Here is a 20,718-nt window from a genome sequence, read left to right as displayed (position 1 = left end):
TTGAAGTTGGAAGCAGCAATCTAAAAGTGACTATTTTTATGTAAAACAGTTCGGCCAAATATAAGCGACATCTTTCTTTCCCCCACTCCTAAGTGTTTGGAAGAAACCTGATTGCCATTCCCTGCCATTCCTGGCTGGTTCTACGAGGAGCTGACCAAAAGAGACAGAGAAAGCACCTGAGAGAGATTGCTCACAGCCTCCTGAGGCCACATGATGGATGCCTGCACAGCCAGGCCCTGCTGCCGAAATCCCCGTGGTGTGTCCAGTGTTTGAGGTGGGTATCAGCACCCCAGATTGTGCCAGCACTCAGTGGGTAGGAAGGAGATCCCATTTCATTCCTTGCATCAGAGCTTACACTAGTTGCACTGTCCCTCGGGTACTACCTATATATGGTCCCTTATGCTTCTACTATCAATGCACACCTTAAACCTGTCCACCTGTCCCTAAACATGACCAGAAGCATCCTTGGGCAAGAAAAGGATAACACAGTGATACCTAAACTGCAGAAAATGTGCAAAGCACAGTGAATGTTATCATGTACTTGGAGTTACACTGGATACAATGTGTAATTTACAAGAGTTGATGTGTTATCAGATAATTATTGTCAACATATCTCATACCATATAAAGTTTCCACTATTTTCCAAAGCCACAGATTTCACCTAGAAAGATTATTTCTTTAAAACCATGTATTACTCTCAGATATGAATGGGGCACTATTAAGTTCAGCACAATGCCTTAAATCCCATCATAATAAGGATTTGGACGTGTGCTATTACATCAAAACAGATAATGCACAATACATGTAATGAGAATTAGGCTTGCACATTTGAGGGAAGAAATAAATCCCTGAGGGCTACAGTGTCAAGCCTGATGTTTGGGCACCCAGCCATGAACTTGGGCGAACTGCAGTAGAGAGTTTAGAGCAAAAAACAACTGAAAACATTCTTGTATTCTCACAGGGAAGACAGCAGGCATCTTTCTCACTGATTCAACATTTGTAACCTGCACTGTGATCAAAAGCTCAGAACCACAGTGCAGTAAAATAGAAAATAGAAGAAGGTGGATTGAGTACCAAACACATGACAAACCCAACCGGCGGCTTAGAGCAGCTAAAGTGAAACAGGGATTTGAAGTATGCAAACAGAAAATAAGGATTGCATGCAGAATGCTCCTGATTCAACTGCTGTTTTTAAGCTCAACATAAGAATCTTTAATACATCTATTTCCTGGCTATGCAGGATGATGATAAATTTTTAATTCCATATAATATCTCTGAAAATATCCACTTTTTCAGTGTTTTTGATACATCATATGAAACAAATATTATCCATTAGCAAAAGCAGTCCTGTGCTTCCATAGTCTACAAATTTAGGTCATATTAATTCCCAACAAAACATAAACTAATGATTATGGGTATGAATGGAAACAACTCCTTTGCTGTATCATTTAAGGAGAATCAAATGTCAATTACAGAGTCATCCAAATAAATTGCTCACAAATTTCAGTGTTATCACAACATTATGTATTTTATCTACTTACACATTCAAGTAGTTAACACAGGGCTTGGAACTCATCACATTCACACACCCAGTAAAGTACAGGAAAGTTGCATGAGCAGAGTTTTCAGATTTTAACACACACTTCAGCAATTTTGCACTGTTTTTCCTAAAAACATGCTGATTTGTTATCCTTCTCATTCAAATGCCTCTCAATTATAGCATTTTAATTTTAGTGATTTTTTTAAATAAATGTGTTAGAATATTTTAGGAAAAAAATATAGTAAAGCACGTTCATATTAATGTAATCTTAAAACATTATTCGGTTATCAGGAATGAGAAAGCTGTATTTTTCACAGGGAGTTGCCTACCTTGACCTCCTCAGGGCTTCTTCGTCTGGATCCTGCACTGTAGAAAAAAAATGTTTCAATTAAAAAACAGAAAGAAATTTGCTTTATACTATTTTAATTCTTTAGAAACTTATCAAAAGTCCATCTAAAGGTGCATTCACGCTGAGTTTGTAGAAGTGGAATTTGTAAGAACATCATGAAGAGGAACGGTTCCCCAGGGACAGGAAGGAGGATGTTAGGAGGAAGGCAGCTACTAAAACTACTTTCCCATTCATTATTAGCAGTGTTTCACAGCTGTAGGCAATGATTCTACAGAGAGGTCCTGCTGTTTAGTACAAAGCAGGAGAGACAGCAGCAGCACATTAATGGGGAAAGGAAATACTAATATTCCCCTGAATTAGGAAAAGGCCCTGACCTTCCTTCTCTCCACATCAGAAACCACCTGTCAGCTTACTATCAGGTAGCCATAAAAACATTTCCATAGGCAACAAGCAACAAGGATAAAGCTCTGTGATGTTTGTATCAGATCTAGGTTTATGCAACAGGGCTGACAGAGACATAGATTCCATACAAGTGGTGATTCATTATTTCTTTTGATTTCCAGAAGTTATTTCTATAAAAGACTGTTACAGGAGACATGACTTGTTTGTAATTTTTGTCTAAAGAATGGACAGCTTGTATGTCTAGGCTGCAGGAAACCCAAAGATTGCACTGCAGAGACTCTATTTGTAAGAAGGAATAACTACGGGGTCCCAAATGTTTATTTACTGTACAATCTGTAATACTTTTATTTTAAGACCTCTGACAGATCAAATAATTTTCTTCATAAAGCATAAGATGAGATTGTTCAATTTCTTTGATGAGATCACTTTGATTTCTGAGCTCTCTCAAATTGCATCCAGGATCTTGCTGAGCCTGGACATGAGTATCCAGTGGTGAATACCAGGGCAGTGAGGAAAGACATGGATCTAAAACCAGGATGAGGAGGATGTTTTGTCATTCCACTTACTGTACTCAGTTCCAGTCATCTGGGCCAGGATGCGGAAGGACTTGGACTGCAGGTTGGCAGAGCGACGGCTCCAGTCCTCGCTCTCATCCTCAGGCTTGTTCTGAGTTTTAAGCACAGCCTGATAGACTGGAGAGGCACTGTCTACATGAGGATCCTTTATAGGGAGGGCACTGCAATTCAGAAAGGGAAATGTTGGAAGCAGCTCTCTGGTCTCAGTTTCTCACCCAGCCATCCCCAACATGGCTTTGAAATACCCACTTCTTAATAAGATACATAGATCAATTTTATTTTATGGCTTGTTCTGTCTCTGAAAGGGCCTGTTATCATTCAATTCTGTTTGGAAATACCTGTTCATGATTCCTCAGCCGATGTAGGCACACAAGCATACAGTGGTTAGAATAATATGTGGTGAAAAGGGAGAGCAGGCCAGGCAAAAACATTTATTTCTCTGGCCGTTTTTGTTCCATGTTATTTCATATAAAAAAGTTGGTACTGTTTTATGCTTTCTTTAAATTACAGTGTTAGGCCAGTGTATCTTAAGGTTGCAATTAGACATAAACCCATATTTCATTATAAAAATAATGTGGTAGACTTTTATAGCTTTTTCTAGAGATGATTCTTCTTTAAACTGAATTAAACGGCCATCTGCCATAGTCTGGATTCATTGTCTACCAAACACGTGAAGTACAGGAAGTCTAGACTTACATATATATAAGTATTATCTGAAATCTTTAATGACAATGTATCTCAGGGTCTTACAACATGCTTAATCATTTTATAAAAGTGATATATCCAGTTATGCACACCTAAAATCAAAGCTATACAGATCTGTAGCACAAGTGAAGTAACCTCTCTTTGATTCATGATGCAGGCTAGAAACAGGCTTAGTAATTTAATAGCTTTTTTTTCCCCCCCAGTGAAAATAACTTCTGCATAGCAGAATTAGAATTAACTATTAACAGAGCTGCAGAAATATACACTGAGGGGATGATGTGTGCTTGGAGCAACTCGGCTCCATGGCTGCTCTAAATACAAGGTCTATTTTTGAAGCAAGTGATTTATTGTAACAGCTTTATGCTATTCCATAAAGAGCTTTGCAAGCAGCAAGCTCAACTTCATGAAAACCAAGAAACAGTTCTGTTAAAAGTTAAGGGCTAATTGGTGCAACAGTTGCTTCCTTGCTTCAGGCTCAAAGTTAGGGCTCTCTAAGATAGCCCTGTGGAGAGAAAACCTACAGAGAAGTTAGGTCTGTTTTGATTTGAAAGCCTGAGAGGAATCATGAAAAAATCAGGAAGTATGTCTGACATCTTACATACAGTGGGATGAAAAATGTTACCAGGCAGTGCTTTAAATATCAGTGTTTCCCAGGTGGCACACTCCTCTTCTTCAACACTGTGTAATACACACTGGTTTGATGGATTTACACATAATAGTATGTATTTATGTTCTTCATAACCCCCATATATGCAAACACCTCACTTTCTTGAGGAGACACCGAAGTACAATCTCCAGTTAGGTTTTTTTTTTTATGTGTGTTTCAGCACAATCAGCTGTTGGGTGGAACACAGCTTAGAAAGGTGAATATAGAGGAAAACTTGACTCCTCCGTTTAAGCTCTGCCACTAACATACAGGTTATATAAAAAGGTCCATCAATATGAAAGATGGCCTGTAGGAGGTAGCAGAATTTTCCAGCTCCTTTTTTAGCTCATGTTTCCTAGACCACAATCCTTACAATATCCAAATGCTAGCAGGTACAGAAGGCAGAATGCAGACTTGTTTATTTTGGGAAGGCTGTGCCATCAGTGGCTTCCATTGGTGCTTCTCCTGTGTGCAGCAATGGACAAAGTGGTGCCATAGCCTTCTTTAGGTGGAAGAGGGAAGAGAGAGCAGTAGTCCTCCTCTTCTGACCCATCACACATGGCTGAAGGGCTTGCTGAGGCAGAAAAGAAAGTGCAGTAGTGAGTTCTGCCTTCTCCTGCCTTCTGCAGGAATAGTCTTTGCATAGAAAAGAGATTCTCTGTAATACCATCAGGAAGTCACAGCAATACCCTTAGGACTGTTCTGCTGCTGCTTCTGACCCTTGGCTATGCTGAAAGTTCTGTCACAGTAATGTTCCCCAAAAGGTGACCCTGTTTTCAAGTCCCCAAGGTGTTTCAGGGTGCTTCATGCCCAGAATCTGCCAATGTATGAATACCAGAAATGACTGCCTGATGTGAGCCATCAGCTAACTTTATATCCCCACACTTTCATAATCTTGCAGAAGCTTTAAAACCTCCTGTATGGGACATCAAATTTCCCAGCTGAACACTGTTCTAGAGTGGATAATAAACCACTGGATAGACAGTGCTGCTGATTTCAACCACAGACCACTGTGGAAGCAGCAGTGTGCCAGCCACAGACAGTTCAAATTCCTCTGCTTAAATTCTCTAGCTCAAATACTTTCTTCTTATATTATGACCAATGTACAAAAAAGCAATTCAAAGGTTTATGTACAGATATGCCATTAACTCAAGCACTGTTAAAAACCTAGAGCTGGAGGCTGGACCACAAATTTCACAGTAGCAATGTATGGCATTAATATGACATACTAATACCCTTATGGTAGATGATTAAGGCAGGAAATGGAGTTTGGTGAATTAACCTCCCTAGCAGAGTGAAACATGCTCATATAAATTGAACTAAATTAATGCAATACACTGAAGTATTTCCAACTCCTCCTTTAATTCAGCAGGCCTTATTCTTTTTTTAAAAACATAATTATATTGTGGATGAGTAACTAGGACATATGAGCCACTCAGAATGGAAGTGTAAAATAGAGCACATTGCTGATTATGAGCATTTAATAAACCTAAATGTGACAGCTGATTCTTACAGACAGCCTAAAGATGCACATAACCATGTTAATACCTCTGTTATACCTCTTTGTAATTTAATTTCTTTCCATCTGGGTGTGGATGTGCAGCAATATCATGCATCTTGAAGCATATTACTTTAAATTGATGCTACTGCAAAAATAACCTCTTCCCAAATGGGTTAGAGCTGTTGGGGGTTTTTATTCTAGAACCTAAGGTATTCTAGTAGGAGTCAATAAAAAAATATTTTATTTTTTCTTATCATCATTTAAGTCATATATTCTTAACATTAAAACAAGCTTTAAAGATAGTCAAACCTCTCTGAAAAGGTAGCAATGGAGTTTTATTTTTTGGAGTTCATGATAAACTATGGTTTTACTATGTGGATCACTCCCTGGAGTCATCGTGCAGATTCAATTCAGTAGATATTAAGTAAAAAACTAGGATTACTGTGTTCTATCCCTGATATAGACATAAACCAAAATGTTGTGACATCAGGCATTATACTGATTCCAGCTATTTTAAAAAAAGCTCTAGGAGCTCACAACCCAACAAAAGAAAGTTCATGTAGACTGGTAATTCACCAGTCAGCCAAGCTGACTTATTGCAAAGGACACCCAAGACCCTGGTTTGTACAACCACATTATTGATTCTGCTACTTCAACTGTCAGATTTTATTCCCAATAAAGGTGCTGGATTTATGTCTTTATACAACTTGTGCATTTGGCTAAAACTGCATAATGGAATTTAGAAGTGTTTTGACAGAAATGTACTCAAAATGCACTGTGCACATGGTTTTACTGCAGTCACCTAACTCTTGGTTTAGCAAGATCAATTAAAATAGAAAAACAAAGAGCAGGAAAATATATCAAGTCAGGGCATCGAAAATTTTCTACCTTTAAGTTTCAGCATGGAGTCTGAGTATGAATTTTCCACAGTGATCCAGTAAGTGTGGCTTATTTCTAAGTGACAAGAGCCTGACTTATCTCATGAGGTTACAATATCACTGATTTCAAATGGTCAAACTAGAAAATTAATTCTTAAGCCTGTCTGTCCTTCAACATTAATAAAATAAGTAAACTGTTTCCAGCTGCTGTCTGCTCTTTAGATATGCAGTCTGAGTGTGCTTACCACCCTACAGACACTTGTGGGCAAATGAAAAGAACTAAAATTATTAATTAAGAATGAAGACCAAATTATGGGCTAATAATTGAGACAAAATGTATCAGGACATGATTTGGTCTGCTTTTATATTAAAAATTTCTCATAAAAACACTTCTGTGTTAAGCATAATCTTAACTCAAACTTGACTGATGAAGCAAAAGAACATCTTGGTTTCCAGTGCAAATTCAAGTTCAAAATATCACAGAGGAAACTAAAGGAAACTTATGAAATGAAAAGGATCCACATATTCAACATTAACTTTATAATCATTTGATCATTTAAATAGGTAAATTTTTTAAACACTACTAGTGCCAAGGTATCATAAAATGTCTCCTATAATCCATGCCTTTGAAGCATGTGAACCCTTATTTAGAACACAAATGAACTTTTTACTTTGCTAATTGGAAATATGACTTTACTCAACATCTGTGGAGATTCACTGAGTCATGGACAAAGCTGAAGGTATTGCTTGTGATTCATCATGAGGGAGAGCTGGTGCAAAAAGTTATCAGAAAAGAAAAATAATGAGGAAAAAGAGAGGAAAAATGACCAGCAAAATGGAACACAAACCATCCTCATTTTGAAGAAGCCTGCAGCTAACAAATGGGAAAGAGTGTTGCTCTAAAAAGAGTGTTGCTATACATATGTTTTGGTGCCATATCAAAGGAAAGCAATTTCTATTCTGGGCAAACGCCTACCCAGTAAGAGAAACCTGGGTACATTTATTGCATATGTAATTTCAGTAAAGATATTACAACTCTGGATAAGTTAATCAGATAAGATTTCCAGAAACATGCACCGGAAAAGCAGAGTTACTAAAGATCAGTGGATTTTGCCACAGTCCAAACGCTCTGTGTAAAACACATGTACTGCATGTAAACTGGGGATGGGGAAAATACAGCAAAACACTCCATTCTGAAAAATAAAACAGTAGCCAGTGCTAAATAAATATTTTGCATTATTCACATCTCAATAAGAATTCCACTCCCCTTTCCTGTCTTTTCTGAGCTACACATATAATAGTGACTGTTATAAATCATGGTGGCCAGGAATGAAAAGCCATCCAATATCATATACAGAGTATTAGGTGTATTTATGTGGGATTTGCCAGTTCTAGGAGGAATACCAAAAGAGCAAGGTTAAATTAAGGTACCCCTGACCATGGTAGGGGCGTTGGAACTAGATGATTTTTAAGGTCCCTTCCAACAACAAACCATGCTATGATTTTCTAGTGATCCATCCTTTTAACTTCAAAACATGGAAGTGCTTTTGGACACTGTGTAGGATCGATACGCATTTTTCACGTGTAATATATCCCAGGAAAAAAAAGAAAGAGTCCAGAAGGAGCAAATGTGTCATGCAGGTAGGGATGTTACAAGTACCATGCAGAGAAAGAGCATTCCACAGAAGGAAATAACCTTACCCAGCAAATTCTCCACCCTGGGCTTGTGCCTGGCCTGCAATTGCATCCATGATAGCATCCTGGGAATACATGCTGATCGGGGTGTTATACTGCGCGTGAATTATGGTAGCCTTGCCGCCAAGGCCCTTCACCTCAATGGGTTTGTGGGTAGACAGGGCAGAGTCCTTCAGGACATTGGGGTTGAAACGCTCCGTGAAGTCCGTGCTGGGTTAAGCAAGAGTGAGGTTCCAGGGAAGGGAGGGGAAGAAAGGAGAGAGGCGTGAAGTTAAGTGAGGGAAGCACCACCAAGAGAGGAGTGTGCACGTCTGTTCATGGCATCTCACCACCAAAGTTTCTCATCAGGGAAGGGCAGACAATGTAAGTACCAAGCCACAGCAAGAAGATGACTGTGCTAATAGATGCTATTTTTGTGTTGGCTTATGATGTATAAAAAGGAAAAAAAAAAGATGAAAGAGCTGTCACTGTATTAAAATATCACTGAAAAAAATCTTAAATATTTGTGTGGTGCTTACATATTCAAAAACCCTGTTGTTACATGCATGTATACATCTAAGTATATACAAACATGCACATGTATATATGCATGGCCATGGGATGTACATACACAGTGCAAAAGAATTCCTTTTTTTTTCCTCCATTAGTGTTTTCAGGAGAGTCTTACAAAGGTCTAGAGACTACAGTGAAACAAAAGGATATCAGGTTCTCTATTATTTAGAAAGTTTCAGTACTTTCTGTCTGTGTTATTAATCACAGTGACATTTAGTACTTGCACCTTTTAATCTTCAAGGCTTTCCTTACAAAGACTAAATCTTCCCAAAATCTCTGTACAGCCAGCCTGAAGTGCTGGCATGATAAATACTCAGTCCCAGATCAAAATATGCAACATTGCAACCAATGGGACAAGTGCAGTTGGAAGAGTTGCTGTCTTACTTTCCAGTGATTCTATTTACAAGGAAAGGTTTTATATTTGACAGACTGAGCCCCAGAAGCAAGCTAACTGAGGCACCCATGACACCAGAATGAGTCACTTTGATATCAGATTACAGCCAAAGAGTAACAGGTTTTCTTCTAGGGCTGAGTTGTGCATAGTTCTAGTTCTAGAGATAGGACTGAGCACTGCCCAGAGTTTCAATGAACAAACCTCAGCTGACAGCCACTAAAGGTGGCTGCTCTTCTTCAACCGATGGGAGATCAGGTGAATCTCTAGTCTGCTATTCCTGTCCTACCAGCAGCAGGAGGATGCCAGCAGGGGAGATTCCATACACTCACCAAACTGGACAAAACTGGGAATTTCATCCTTTGTGAAATAACAGATATTTCATAAATGTTTCATTGTTTCATTTAGAACTGAACCCAAAAGTAGAAATGGATATTTCTCCCCATGCAGAAGAAGTGCTGAAGAATTTAATACTGTTTGATTGGAACAATTTTTCCTTTTCAGTTTAAGACATTAGACAGCAAGTTTATTGGCTAATATGGTTTTTCTCTTTACACACACAACACTGTGCCTGTTTACCATGGGTAGCCCCAGAGGGTGAGAGTTAAAACTGAACTCTCAACCTAGCATGGTGGCAAAGGAAAAATCAAGTAAGGCTGGCAGCCATCTGACTTAATTATCTGGAGATTATCAGAGGTGCTGTGCCACCTCTGAAGCCAGCCAGGGGATTCCGCTCTGTTTTCAGCCTTTTGTTTGGTGGGATGCCCTGACTGAGGATGGACAGAGAGGGATACAGTCACAGATCATTGCAAATCCTTGATAGAACATTGACAGCCACATGCATAAGGACCAGAGACACACAGGTGCACATGCTGCACTGCAGCCACAGCCTTCAGTTGCATGTGCCAACATTTTAAGGGAGGGAAAATGGGAAGCGGAATTATGCATTCAAAAACTGAAAATTATCTTTTTACCAAGACATTCTCATATTTAAAATACATCTCCTTTAACTATTCATAAACTCTGACAATTCTATAATTACATTCACATAATCTCTTGAGGGGTGATGTGCAGAGACATGCAAGTTGCTGTACTGAGCATGCACATGCCTGATGTCAACAATATCTCTTTTCTTTGTAATACCCTAAATAATCACATGATAATTACAAACAATAACAATCCTCCAGATCTTGAATTTAGTGTTCTCTTTCTTTCACACTGTTAGAAGTACTGAAGAGATTCTAAACTCAAGATCTGAAAAGACTGTATGAAGGAAAGGACAGAGATTAAATATGCTGCCACTCAAGAATAATGTTATAAGCAATTGGTTTCCACAGTCAGTTACAGAAATCAAAGGTACTAATGTCAGAACAGCCTAAACTTCCCTCATGGTAGCAGCAGGAATCATTTTGGCTTTCACCTGTGGTCTTCAAACAGTTTTAGTGATGTCTTTCAAGAGGTTTTAGTCACATTACATACACCAAGGCAAAACTTCCAGTTTTGTTAACAGGATTCCCATAAAAATAACAACAACAACAAAAAAAAAAGGTACAGAGTGCCAACTGGCCAAGTCCTTTTTCTAACTCTGGAAGCAAACAGAAGATGTCAGTGCTTGTAAGGAGTGCTGGGCTCTAGGACAAAGTGGTATAGAGGTATGGCTGCAGAGACAGCACCTCTGCACAATGAATAAGCTAGAAAAAAATCAGGAAAAATAAATCCCAAAATAAGTAAGATTAAAAATACCCCTGTGAAATGACTTCTGCTTTCTAAGACAATCCTGTCAGAATAATTATTAATGTACACTGGCTAGGGTTTTTTCACTCCCAAGGAGTTACATCCTTACACCCACGCCTCACTGAAGTGAACAGAAAATTCCAGATCAGTGTAAATTACATGCACTAAATATTGTTTCAACTTTATGTATTCTTCTACTTCTAACTTTGTACTGTCAGTTTAAATTTGACATCTAACTATTAGAATTATCTGGTTTATCCTAAATTTAACCCAGTATCCAGCAATTTATGGACAACACTCAGGTCAGAGGTAAAAAGCAAGAGTTTAGAGACAATCCTCTGCCCCTAGAAAACTAAAGATCAAAATGGAGGACTCTCTGAACTCTCCTAAATAAAGCAGATCAATTACATCTTCAAATCAATAGTTATTTCTTTTTTGTGCAATAGATTTATCAAGGTAAATAATCTCATAGATTTTTTTCCTCATATCAATATCTTAGTCCAACCTGAATTTGAATTTTAGCAGTCTTTAGAAATTAATTTAACATTGAAGCTAAAAGTACTTTATTAATAACACACCAAAAAAGGCTTAGATAATGCTCTCCAAACTCTGAGGGCATGAAGACGACTTAAAGATTCAAGAGGACTTAAACCTGCCCATAGAAGCAAAACAACCAGAAAGCTTTTAGAAGAACTGAGCAGGCTCAGGTGGCAGCTCCATTCACAGCATTAGAGCATCACCAAGAAATGCCAAGCAGGAGCACTGCTGGAGAGCAGGGGCAGCACAGGGCGCCTGCCACACCAAGCTGATGTTTAACAAAATACTTGCACTTGCAAGCAGACACAGCAGGAACACAGGGGATCATGCTACCCCAGAAAACACATCTTCACACACACAGCACCACACAAACATCTGGCACTACACAGAGGTGATACTAACTTGGCAGCGGTGTTGGTTATGACCTAGAAGAAGAGAGAGAGAGAGAACAAACAACATCAAAACCAACCACACAGAAAGAAGTCAATAGTTTGTAGACTGCAAAGGGCAAAAGATTACTACAGCTCTTCTCAGACCATCTACAAATAAGAACAGAAAGTAAATGTATGCCTAAAAACCCCAACATGATTAAGAAGGGAAAAAATGCAGGGATTATAGTTGATCCACTGGGACTTAGTGGGGTACCATGGCATTTTGGCTGACCCTTTAACATGATATTATTGCTGTGCATCCTTAAAAGTACTCCTACCAAAGTGAAGGGAGGAGGGAGCAGAGGGGAAAAATTGAGGATTTTCAGAGTATATTCTCATGTGAAAATAGCAGATGAGTGGTAGAGACTATATTTTTCTCTTAGATACTGAATATTCAGGGATGAAGTCTGTTCTCCTCAGGCCACCCTCAGAGCTGGCTTTGCAAGACTTATTTTTAAGTCTTTTACATGCTGGAAAAGATCCAAAGAATATATTGGTAAAGGTTTTAAAGCTAAAACTAAGGAAAATGCCTTTGTATATAGCAAAGCATTTGCCTAGGTATGACTGCACCTACATTGTGCCAAGAGGGTTGTAAGCCAATTAAGTTTGGAATAGTCATTCCTAATTTATTCCACATGAAACAAAGCAAGTCACACGTTTAACATTTTTTGGGATCAGGATATTTTATTCCAGCTGGTATGTATACAGTATGAAAAAAGGTATGTTCACACTCCATTTTTGCACAAACTAGTGATGGTGCTTGCACAGTAATTCCAAAGCACCATAACACATGATAAAGCTGGTAGTGCAGAACAGAGTGTGCTCAGTCTGGACTACAGTGCTCTTCCCAGTAACTCTTTATGGCAATCACATAAATAGCAGTAATGGACTGTGATGTTTATTTTAACTTTTTTTTTTTTTCTTCAAATGTTAGAATACCCATATTCTGTTCTATTCTTGGTTGAAGACTATCCATAGTTTGAGCAAAATAAAGAGGAAGAGATTCAGGGTCAGTTAATAAACTTTTCTTCTTGGCTGCATGGAATACTGTTGACAGAACTGGGTACTGAGGATTCCAGCTTGCTGCTGTGACATTTCTGTATCTAGGACTGATAGAAAATACTGGACAGTAAAGCTACACTGTTAAGAGTGGCATTCCAAGTGGATTTGGCTCCTCCTGCTTTTTCCTTGCAGAACCTTTGATATTACTGCCTCTTCCTACATATGATCCTTTTGCCTTGGCTCATCCAACAGCACTTTTCATGATCAAAAGCACTCTAATGAGCCAAAACTGCAGTAAAGGCTTCGCACTTCTGCATTTCCATGGTAAAGCAATCACAGATCATCCCCTGCAGCTACTGGTCAGACTCTCAGACTTGAAAATATTCTTCTAGCTTTATAATTAAGCCAAATATATCAATCTCTTACAGGAACTGGTAGAGATATATTAGGAACAATCTGCAGCCTGTAAGCACATCAGTGATCCTATATCCATTTTAGGTGTATGAAGGACAGCTGGGCACTCATTTACAATGAAACCAAGTGCAATGGTATCATTTTCTGACTCATCCAGGCATCTACTGTACATATAAAATAACATTTTCAAGGCAGAACTACCAGACCCCTAAAGTACACCTTAATTAAAGGAATATACAAGTATGTCCAAAGAAAAGAAACATTATGTGCACACACTAAGAACAACTCAGCAGTCGTGTCTGAGTAAAGTTTTTGAGATGGGAAGAGGCTGCTATAGCTTCCTTCTAAAACAGTAAAGTTTTGCTTCTCCTTATGTTTAGGATGTGATGAGGAAATTCCTCCAAGTTCAGAGCCACACATTATCTTAGTTTGATTCTATATAGGGATATGTCAGGAACACTCAACTTGCTGCTCACAGAGGTCACACAGTAAGAGGCCAGTAACCTAAGCCACCTGGCACGTACTTGTGGGACAGGTATTTACTGCCCCTGACCTACAATGTGAAAAATAACTTACACTGGAATGAAAAAGATGCACGTTACAAACTATGACTCACTGTTCATATTTATTCATACACTCCAGAGCTGTCAGCACATCACGTTCCACACTCCTAACAGGCTATCTTATTTTTCACCTTGGGTCACAGTGATAAAGCTTTCATGCAAAGTGTATCAGACAAACAGATGCTTTGTTATTCTTCACAGATCAAGGAAATAATCTCAGAATTAATTTCAGGATTTTCCAAAGGGTTTAGCTAAACCTGTAACAGCAATTTACACAATTAAATTTAAATTGTTTGGTGAAAAGGTCACAGAACTGAAACATACCTTAAGATCACTCCTCATGCTTGAACTTTCTCACAGCTTTTATCACACAGCCAAGTGTATGTTTGTGAAAGCACAATGAAATCAGTTTTGGAGCACCACAATATCACAACCATGTTGTACTATATGGTAAGAATGCTCCCAAAGACCAGAGCTGATTTTGCAGTGCTCACAGTGCTTCCTTATTCACATACATGCACCATGAGATTATCATGGATGCCACTAAGTCCCAAGATAGTCACAGGTTCCATGCTTTTCTCCACAGAGCAGGAGGCAAGATACTTCTTACTTCATGGATAACAGTCAAGTGGGAGTGGGAATGATAACACTATTGAGCTCTAAATTTTCTCAGCATGCCATCAGAGTTGTACAGTTCTCTAAATCTCCGAGAAGTTACCTGACAAGACGTTTATTTAGTGCTTCTGGCCTCTTTCATCTTTTCCGAATGTTCCTGTGCTGCAGGATAAGGGGTTTTTTTTAAATTTTCTTGTTTATTCATCAGTGTTACAGATGGTAAAGGCAGATTGCAGTTCCGTAAAATTTTGTTCAAACTGAATGGAAAAGCTCACATTGACTTTGGTGAGTAATCAATGCAGCTATGTTATAATTCTGATAACAAATAGTCACAATGATGAACCACCAAAATTCAGCCCCTTCAGACTTACTCCTGCTTGTATTAAGGAGGGTTATGAGCATAGTGGAGAAAAAGACAACAAGATATACTCCCAGAAAAATCTGAAATATTACAAATATTGAAATAAGAATCAGTATTCTTCAGAAAACAGTAAATTAAGAGAGAAGCATTCTAAGGTTTATTTTTCTGATCTTGCCTACTAACTGAAATTATTTTCTTTTAAATGGTAATTGTTTAATTTAATTAGACAGTACGAGAAAGAAGGATAGAATTTTTTTAGATAAGTTAATTAAGATTGTGAACATTGAGTACTCAAGAGAGTGGCAGTGAATCATCTAAAACTGCTTGAATCATCTAGAACAGGTGTATAAGCTCTTTTAAAAGGATAAAATATTCCTACTTTGCTACAACTTAAAACCTCTTGGTTTTACTTTTGCAAAGAGCAAAGGGAGGAAAAGTACTTGAATATAAGCATTTGCTATCAGACCTTAAGCAGATTGTCAGAATTTTCTGGTTTTCCTTATATAGCCAAGTCCCTACTGTCAAAAAACCACTTTTTCTCATATTCCTAACAAGAAGTTTGTCTTCATTTTGAAAAACCCAAAAACCCACAAATAAATGAAAAAAATAGATTTGTTTGACAATTTATACATGAATGAAAAAAAAAAAATCAGGCAATCCAGTTTCTCACTGCTTTTTATCATGTACTGTAGTCCAACCTCCTCATTTCACAAACCTACTAGTAAAATAGATGACCTACAATATAGGAACATGGAAAACCTTGACAGCATGGGATCAAACTATCTGGGCAGTATCTGGAGATCATTCCTTGTTATAGCAAAGTTAATATTAAGCTAACAGATACAAGACATTCTTCAAACCAGAGGATTCAAAATACTGCAGTTCTGACTCATTTTTGCACAGGAAAGACAACGCATTAAGACAGGAATTACAGCAGGACACTCATGTCAGATTTGCTGGTCAAAGCCATTTCTCTTTAGCAAAGTACCAAAGATCAGATGTGGTTTATAGCAGCTGCTCTGATGTCTGACAGCAATACTTGGTTTGCTGAGACTCCATGCATTAGTTAGAACTGCTGAGTGCCACAACCCTGAGAGGATTACAGCTACTTCAGTCCTAAAGTTCCCCCCCATGCTCTGCTGACTATTGCCAATCCATGCTGCACTTCAGATACCAACCACCATTGCTCTGTAATAGCAACGTGGATATGTTTTGAGGGCTACTGGAAATCTTAATGATTGATCCAGACCTTAATCATGATTGCCAGACAAATGCATGATAGGGCAAGCACCATTACATTCACTGTTCAGCAAGTTCATTCCTTATTGAAGCAATTGAAGATGTTACCATGTTACCTACCCTCTGGGAAGTCCACCTTCTGAAGGCCTTCGGTTGAGACTCAATTTATGCATCTCAGCCATTTCCCTCAGGGTCTCTGCCGAGTAAAGGCCAATGGGGTTGTTATACTGCCTTGCAGGGCTCGGCTGGTGTGCAGGGCTACTGCCTCCAGCCAAAGCAGGGCTTGCTTTGGAACCTAAAGTGCTCTTGGCAGGTGAAATGTCAGGAGTCACAGACTGAGAGGACAAGGAAGATCTAACTGTGGTAGTCTTTAGGTAGGAAGAGCTATTTGAAAGGCTGATCTCTTGCTGGTTGAGGTAGCCTGAAAAGGTTCCATTGGTTGCTAAAACACTACCCATAGGCCCAGACGCCGTGTTAGTTAGAGGGCTGAAGGTTGCTCTGTTGCCATTGATTTCCCAAGCAGGTTCCTGTAGTAGCAAACATGCAGGCCAAGAAAAGAAAAAAAAAGAAAAGAGCAATCATAGAACACATGCAAAAATAACATATCCGCAATTAATGCTGTAAACATAGTAATAAACTAGCAATAAATAGATTGGGGCCAAAGCATTCAAACTTTCAGGTAAGATTTTCAACAAAGAAATGCATTGTTTCAAAATAAGGGGAGCAAAACCAACTCAGGCATTTTTTACTAGGTTTTAGTTGAAATCAACAAATAAAGCTTAACATTAAGGGAGCATTTGCTACTAGTCAACCTCACAGCAATAATTTTATACTAAGGAAGCACAGTTCATTAATTTCTAGGATAATTAAGAAATCTTTAAAAAAAAGTCTTGAGATAAGAATAATTTTAGATCATGTACAACCATAAAAGTAATGCCATTATTATAAAGACACAATGATTCTAAACCACACCATTCTGTTTTCTATGAGTGCACTTGAAGTTATGGAAGTTATGCACTGCTTTTCTGGGCCCTGGTTCATGCTGATCAGGCCATGCAGCAGGGTTAGCAGAGACACCAGCAGGACTCCAGAGCAGGCACTGCTCCACAGAGAGGTTGCTCCAGTGCTGATTGTTCCTGCTTCATTTCCACTTGAGGGAATGTGTGCTTGAGTATGTAGGTCTGTGGATGATCCTACAGTCCTGTCCCAGATAATATTCCTAACTGGGACAACAGCAGAAATTGCCTTAACCAAAGGAATCTCTCCTACAATACCTATACCCATAGAAGTCTGTGCTGCTGCTCAGATTCAAAACAATCTACCAAAAACCCATCTTGCAAAAACACGGTCCAACACTTAAATTTCATAAATGAGTCACTATAAATACACCTTAGTGAAACCAAAATAGGAGGTGATATAAGAAAAGACAAATGCTCACAATTAAGAGGGCCAGTAATTCTGGCTGCTTGCTACAGTCCAGCTCAGAGGACAGGGACAGGAAAAAGCTGAAGCAGGAATGAAGCCCACAGTCTGGCCTCAGTGACAGCCAGTTCAAGAGCAGGTAGTGGCCTACAGTGATGTTTTGTCTCATTCACTGGCAATTCAATCATCATCTTTAACATTTGCACTCATCTGCCCCACAGACTTGCATAAAATATAGGCCTGAGAATAGATTGGCCTCTAATTCTATACTTTTGCTAGTATTGGTTATCATTAATGTAATTTACTAATTTAGATGCTATGGTTCATGAAAAAAATAAATATTTATATTGCCCTTTTGGATTTTTCTATATTGCATGTATAAATCTAGGGAGTGTACATTTGAAAAAAAAATCAAAATTATATGCCTTGATTTACTAAAATTTATTGGAAAAAACTCTAAAGATCTAAGGATATAAATAATCATAACATTAAACACATTTAAGACATTCTGAATCAAAAATGTAACACAGATAAAATTACCTAAGATTATTTTTCTTAGTGATAAACAGGAAGCGATTTTAGCTGGCATTAATAGCTGCCTGAGGCTGTAGAAACAGATAATCCTAAAAGCATTTTCAGAGTGTGCCTTTTTAAATAAATACATTTGCAATACATACTTCAGTCATTATACCCTGACACTGAAAACAGCAAACAACAATCCCTTCCAGAGGCCTATTGAAAGCTTCCGGATATCATTAGATAAAAAGAAAACAGGGTTTCTCTCCAAAAACATGTTCAAAAAAGAGGTACAAGCACACAAGGCCTCTTCAAAAATTAAGTAATCGCTTGGGCAAACCATTTTTACATGCCAACACAGAGTGTAAAAAACAATTATTAAATAAAAAATAAACACAGAGGTAATAGAGAAGAAAAAGGATATACTAGAGTTATATTCATTTGTTACCCTGAAAACTCTGTGGCTTTTAGTTCCTACACTCCAAAATAAAAGGACATGTAAGGAAAGCTGGTTGTAAAATATCGGTTCCAACTGCTAATGAGAGAAATGCCACATATTTCCTTAACCCTAGTGCATTTTCATAGCCTTGGTGTTACTGCATAGTAAAAATAGGCAAAGTGAAAATTATAGGACAGGCATAAAAAATGATGCTAATGATTTTACTCCCTTTTGGCACAAAAGGAGTTCTGGTCTTGCTCCTTGAACAGTCTCCAGCTGAAATACCAGCATACTGGCAAATCAGCATTAGAATTCTTAAGAATCCAGCAGTGCCAGGTTAGCAATCTCCATCTTGAGTTCTTATTTTGGATAGGTTTAGAGTAGTTGTTTTGCCTGTGTTGTGGGGGGCGAAATGTCTGAAATAGGAAGTGTCTAAATGAGAGGCTGTATTACTTCTAAAGAATTACTGCCCCATCATCAGCCTATGTAGCTCTTTCCTTCTATGACTAACAACAAAATCTGATTCAATTTATTCCTGGGAGAATATTATAGAAATATTTTTTGTCTCCAGTTCAATGTCAAAATCAGATCAATGTAGAATTTCTGAACCCATTTCTGACTGTGAAGGACAAATGTCTAATACTGAGCAGCAGCACTGAGCTTTCACAGCATTGCATCACATGAAATGCAGCCAACAATAACAAATGTTCCCCTGTTCCCTATCTCTCATCCCATTCTGTTTCAGTGGCTGAAAAAGCAAGCTGACATTTCCAGCTCTGGGAGTCTGATGCTACCTCTTGAGCCGACCAGGAGAGGAGGCTCTGACACTGAGCAATGGGCTTCCCTCCAGAAAGATGCTGGGATCCTGCAGCAATCCCTTACTGCAGGAGGAAAACTGTATAATGTCAGAGAATGAACTTAAAACTGATAAATGTAGAGGAGTCTCAAACCTTTTGAAACAGAAGGAAGCTAGGAATCTGCTCAATTTCCATTCTGAAATATTATTATTATTATTTGTTTGTAAAAATCCAGTTTCTATGAAAGGCAAATATTCCTTCTTATATATCAGGGAAGTGAGAAACAAATTCGTATTGGGAGATACAATACTAGTTTTTGCAGGTCCTCCCCCTTTAACAACTCCTACTTATCTATTGCTGTGACCCTACAGTCATTACTGACCTCCTGCTCTTCTGGGAGAACAATTTTAACAGCATACCAGTGAATTTGACCACTCAACATGCTCAAGCAGCAATTGTTGCTTTAAATATTTTAGATGAAAAAGGGAATGGAGGCACCATGGCACTGAATGACTCTGCTCAAAGACATAATCAAACTGCTCTTGGCTGAGCCAGCTCCTCCATCCTACACTCTACTTAAAAAGTCAGTCATCTCCATCTATTTCCTCTTACACACATAGGCTCCCAAAGTTGGCAGGAAACAAATCATAAGTATGACAAGATCCTCACTGGGACTCCAAAGTAAGTGTTCAGTAGTGTTTCACAGAAAGCACAACACATAGCTGTATTATTAGAATTAACAAGGCTGTCAATACCTTCATGCAAATGGACAAATATTAAAGCCATGCTTAACCCTAAAGCTTCAGCTTAAATGTTTTGAACTGCAATGAGCTGAATCTTCACTGGTGTTGTGTCCCCTCTGAAGAGCTGCAGGAACTCACTGACTGATAGATGGCTTACTTTAAATCCTTAGACTCAAGCTTACTCTTGCTTTTATTTGAATGCTTCCAACATTAACTATGCCCTTCCTCCAGCTATGCCCCACCTGTGCAAAAGACTTTGCTAAATCAAAAAGATTTGACTAAACTAAATGAAAATGTTTCTACTTTGATATTTATGTCAGATATAGTGAAAATGAAAATCAACCAAACCTTATTACCAATAATAGCCCTACATTCTTATGGCTGCAGAACCTGTATAATCTATAACATTGATCAGCTTTGTGAAAGAATGACTGATCTTTGTGAAAAAAATATGTTTGTTTCCCTAAAACAAAAACAAACAAACAAACAAAAGCAGTGAAAGAAGAAGCACATGCTTGAAAATTAGTGGAAGCTACAATCAGATCAGCAATAATGTACAAGAGGATTTATGAAGTTGCACATGCAGATTGTTTAGCTAACATTGCCATGCCTGAACCTTAACCAGAGAAGGGTGAGGAAAGCTTCTCTTGATGTATGAGGACACTGTCACG

General features: G+C 38.4%; 1 protein-coding gene across 11 annotated transcripts in view; it reads right to left on the bottom strand.

Moving 5' to 3' along the window:
• The window catches only part of LDB3 (LIM domain binding 3), a 109,388-nt gene that overhangs the window by 41,248 nt on the left and 47,422 nt on the right, over positions 1-20,718 (bottom strand). For 6 of the 11 annotated variants that reach the window (XM_079312353.1, XM_079312356.1, XM_079312358.1 and 3 more), the window contains 3 exons: positions 16,251-16,657; positions 2,858-3,027; positions 1,870-1,906 (listed from right to left, as the gene is read on the bottom strand). In XM_079312353.1, coding sequence (XP_079168479.1) covers positions 1,870-1,906; positions 2,858-3,027; positions 16,251-16,657 — 614 coding nt within the window. Of the gene's footprint in view, positions 1-1,869; positions 1,907-2,857; positions 3,028-8,297; positions 8,502-11,907; positions 11,931-16,250; positions 16,658-20,718 lie in introns of all 11 variants that reach the window. The other 5 variants (XM_079312357.1, XM_079312359.1, XM_079312361.1 and 2 more) reach the window with 2 other exon arrangements.

This window comes from Erithacus rubecula (genome assembly GCF_903797595.1).
Source record: "Erithacus rubecula genome assembly, chromosome: 9".
Lineage (NCBI taxonomy): Eukaryota > Metazoa > Chordata > Aves > Passeriformes > Muscicapidae > Erithacus > Erithacus rubecula.
Note: the sequence above shows the minus strand (reverse complement) of the source record. Positions and strands in the feature narration are given on the sequence as shown.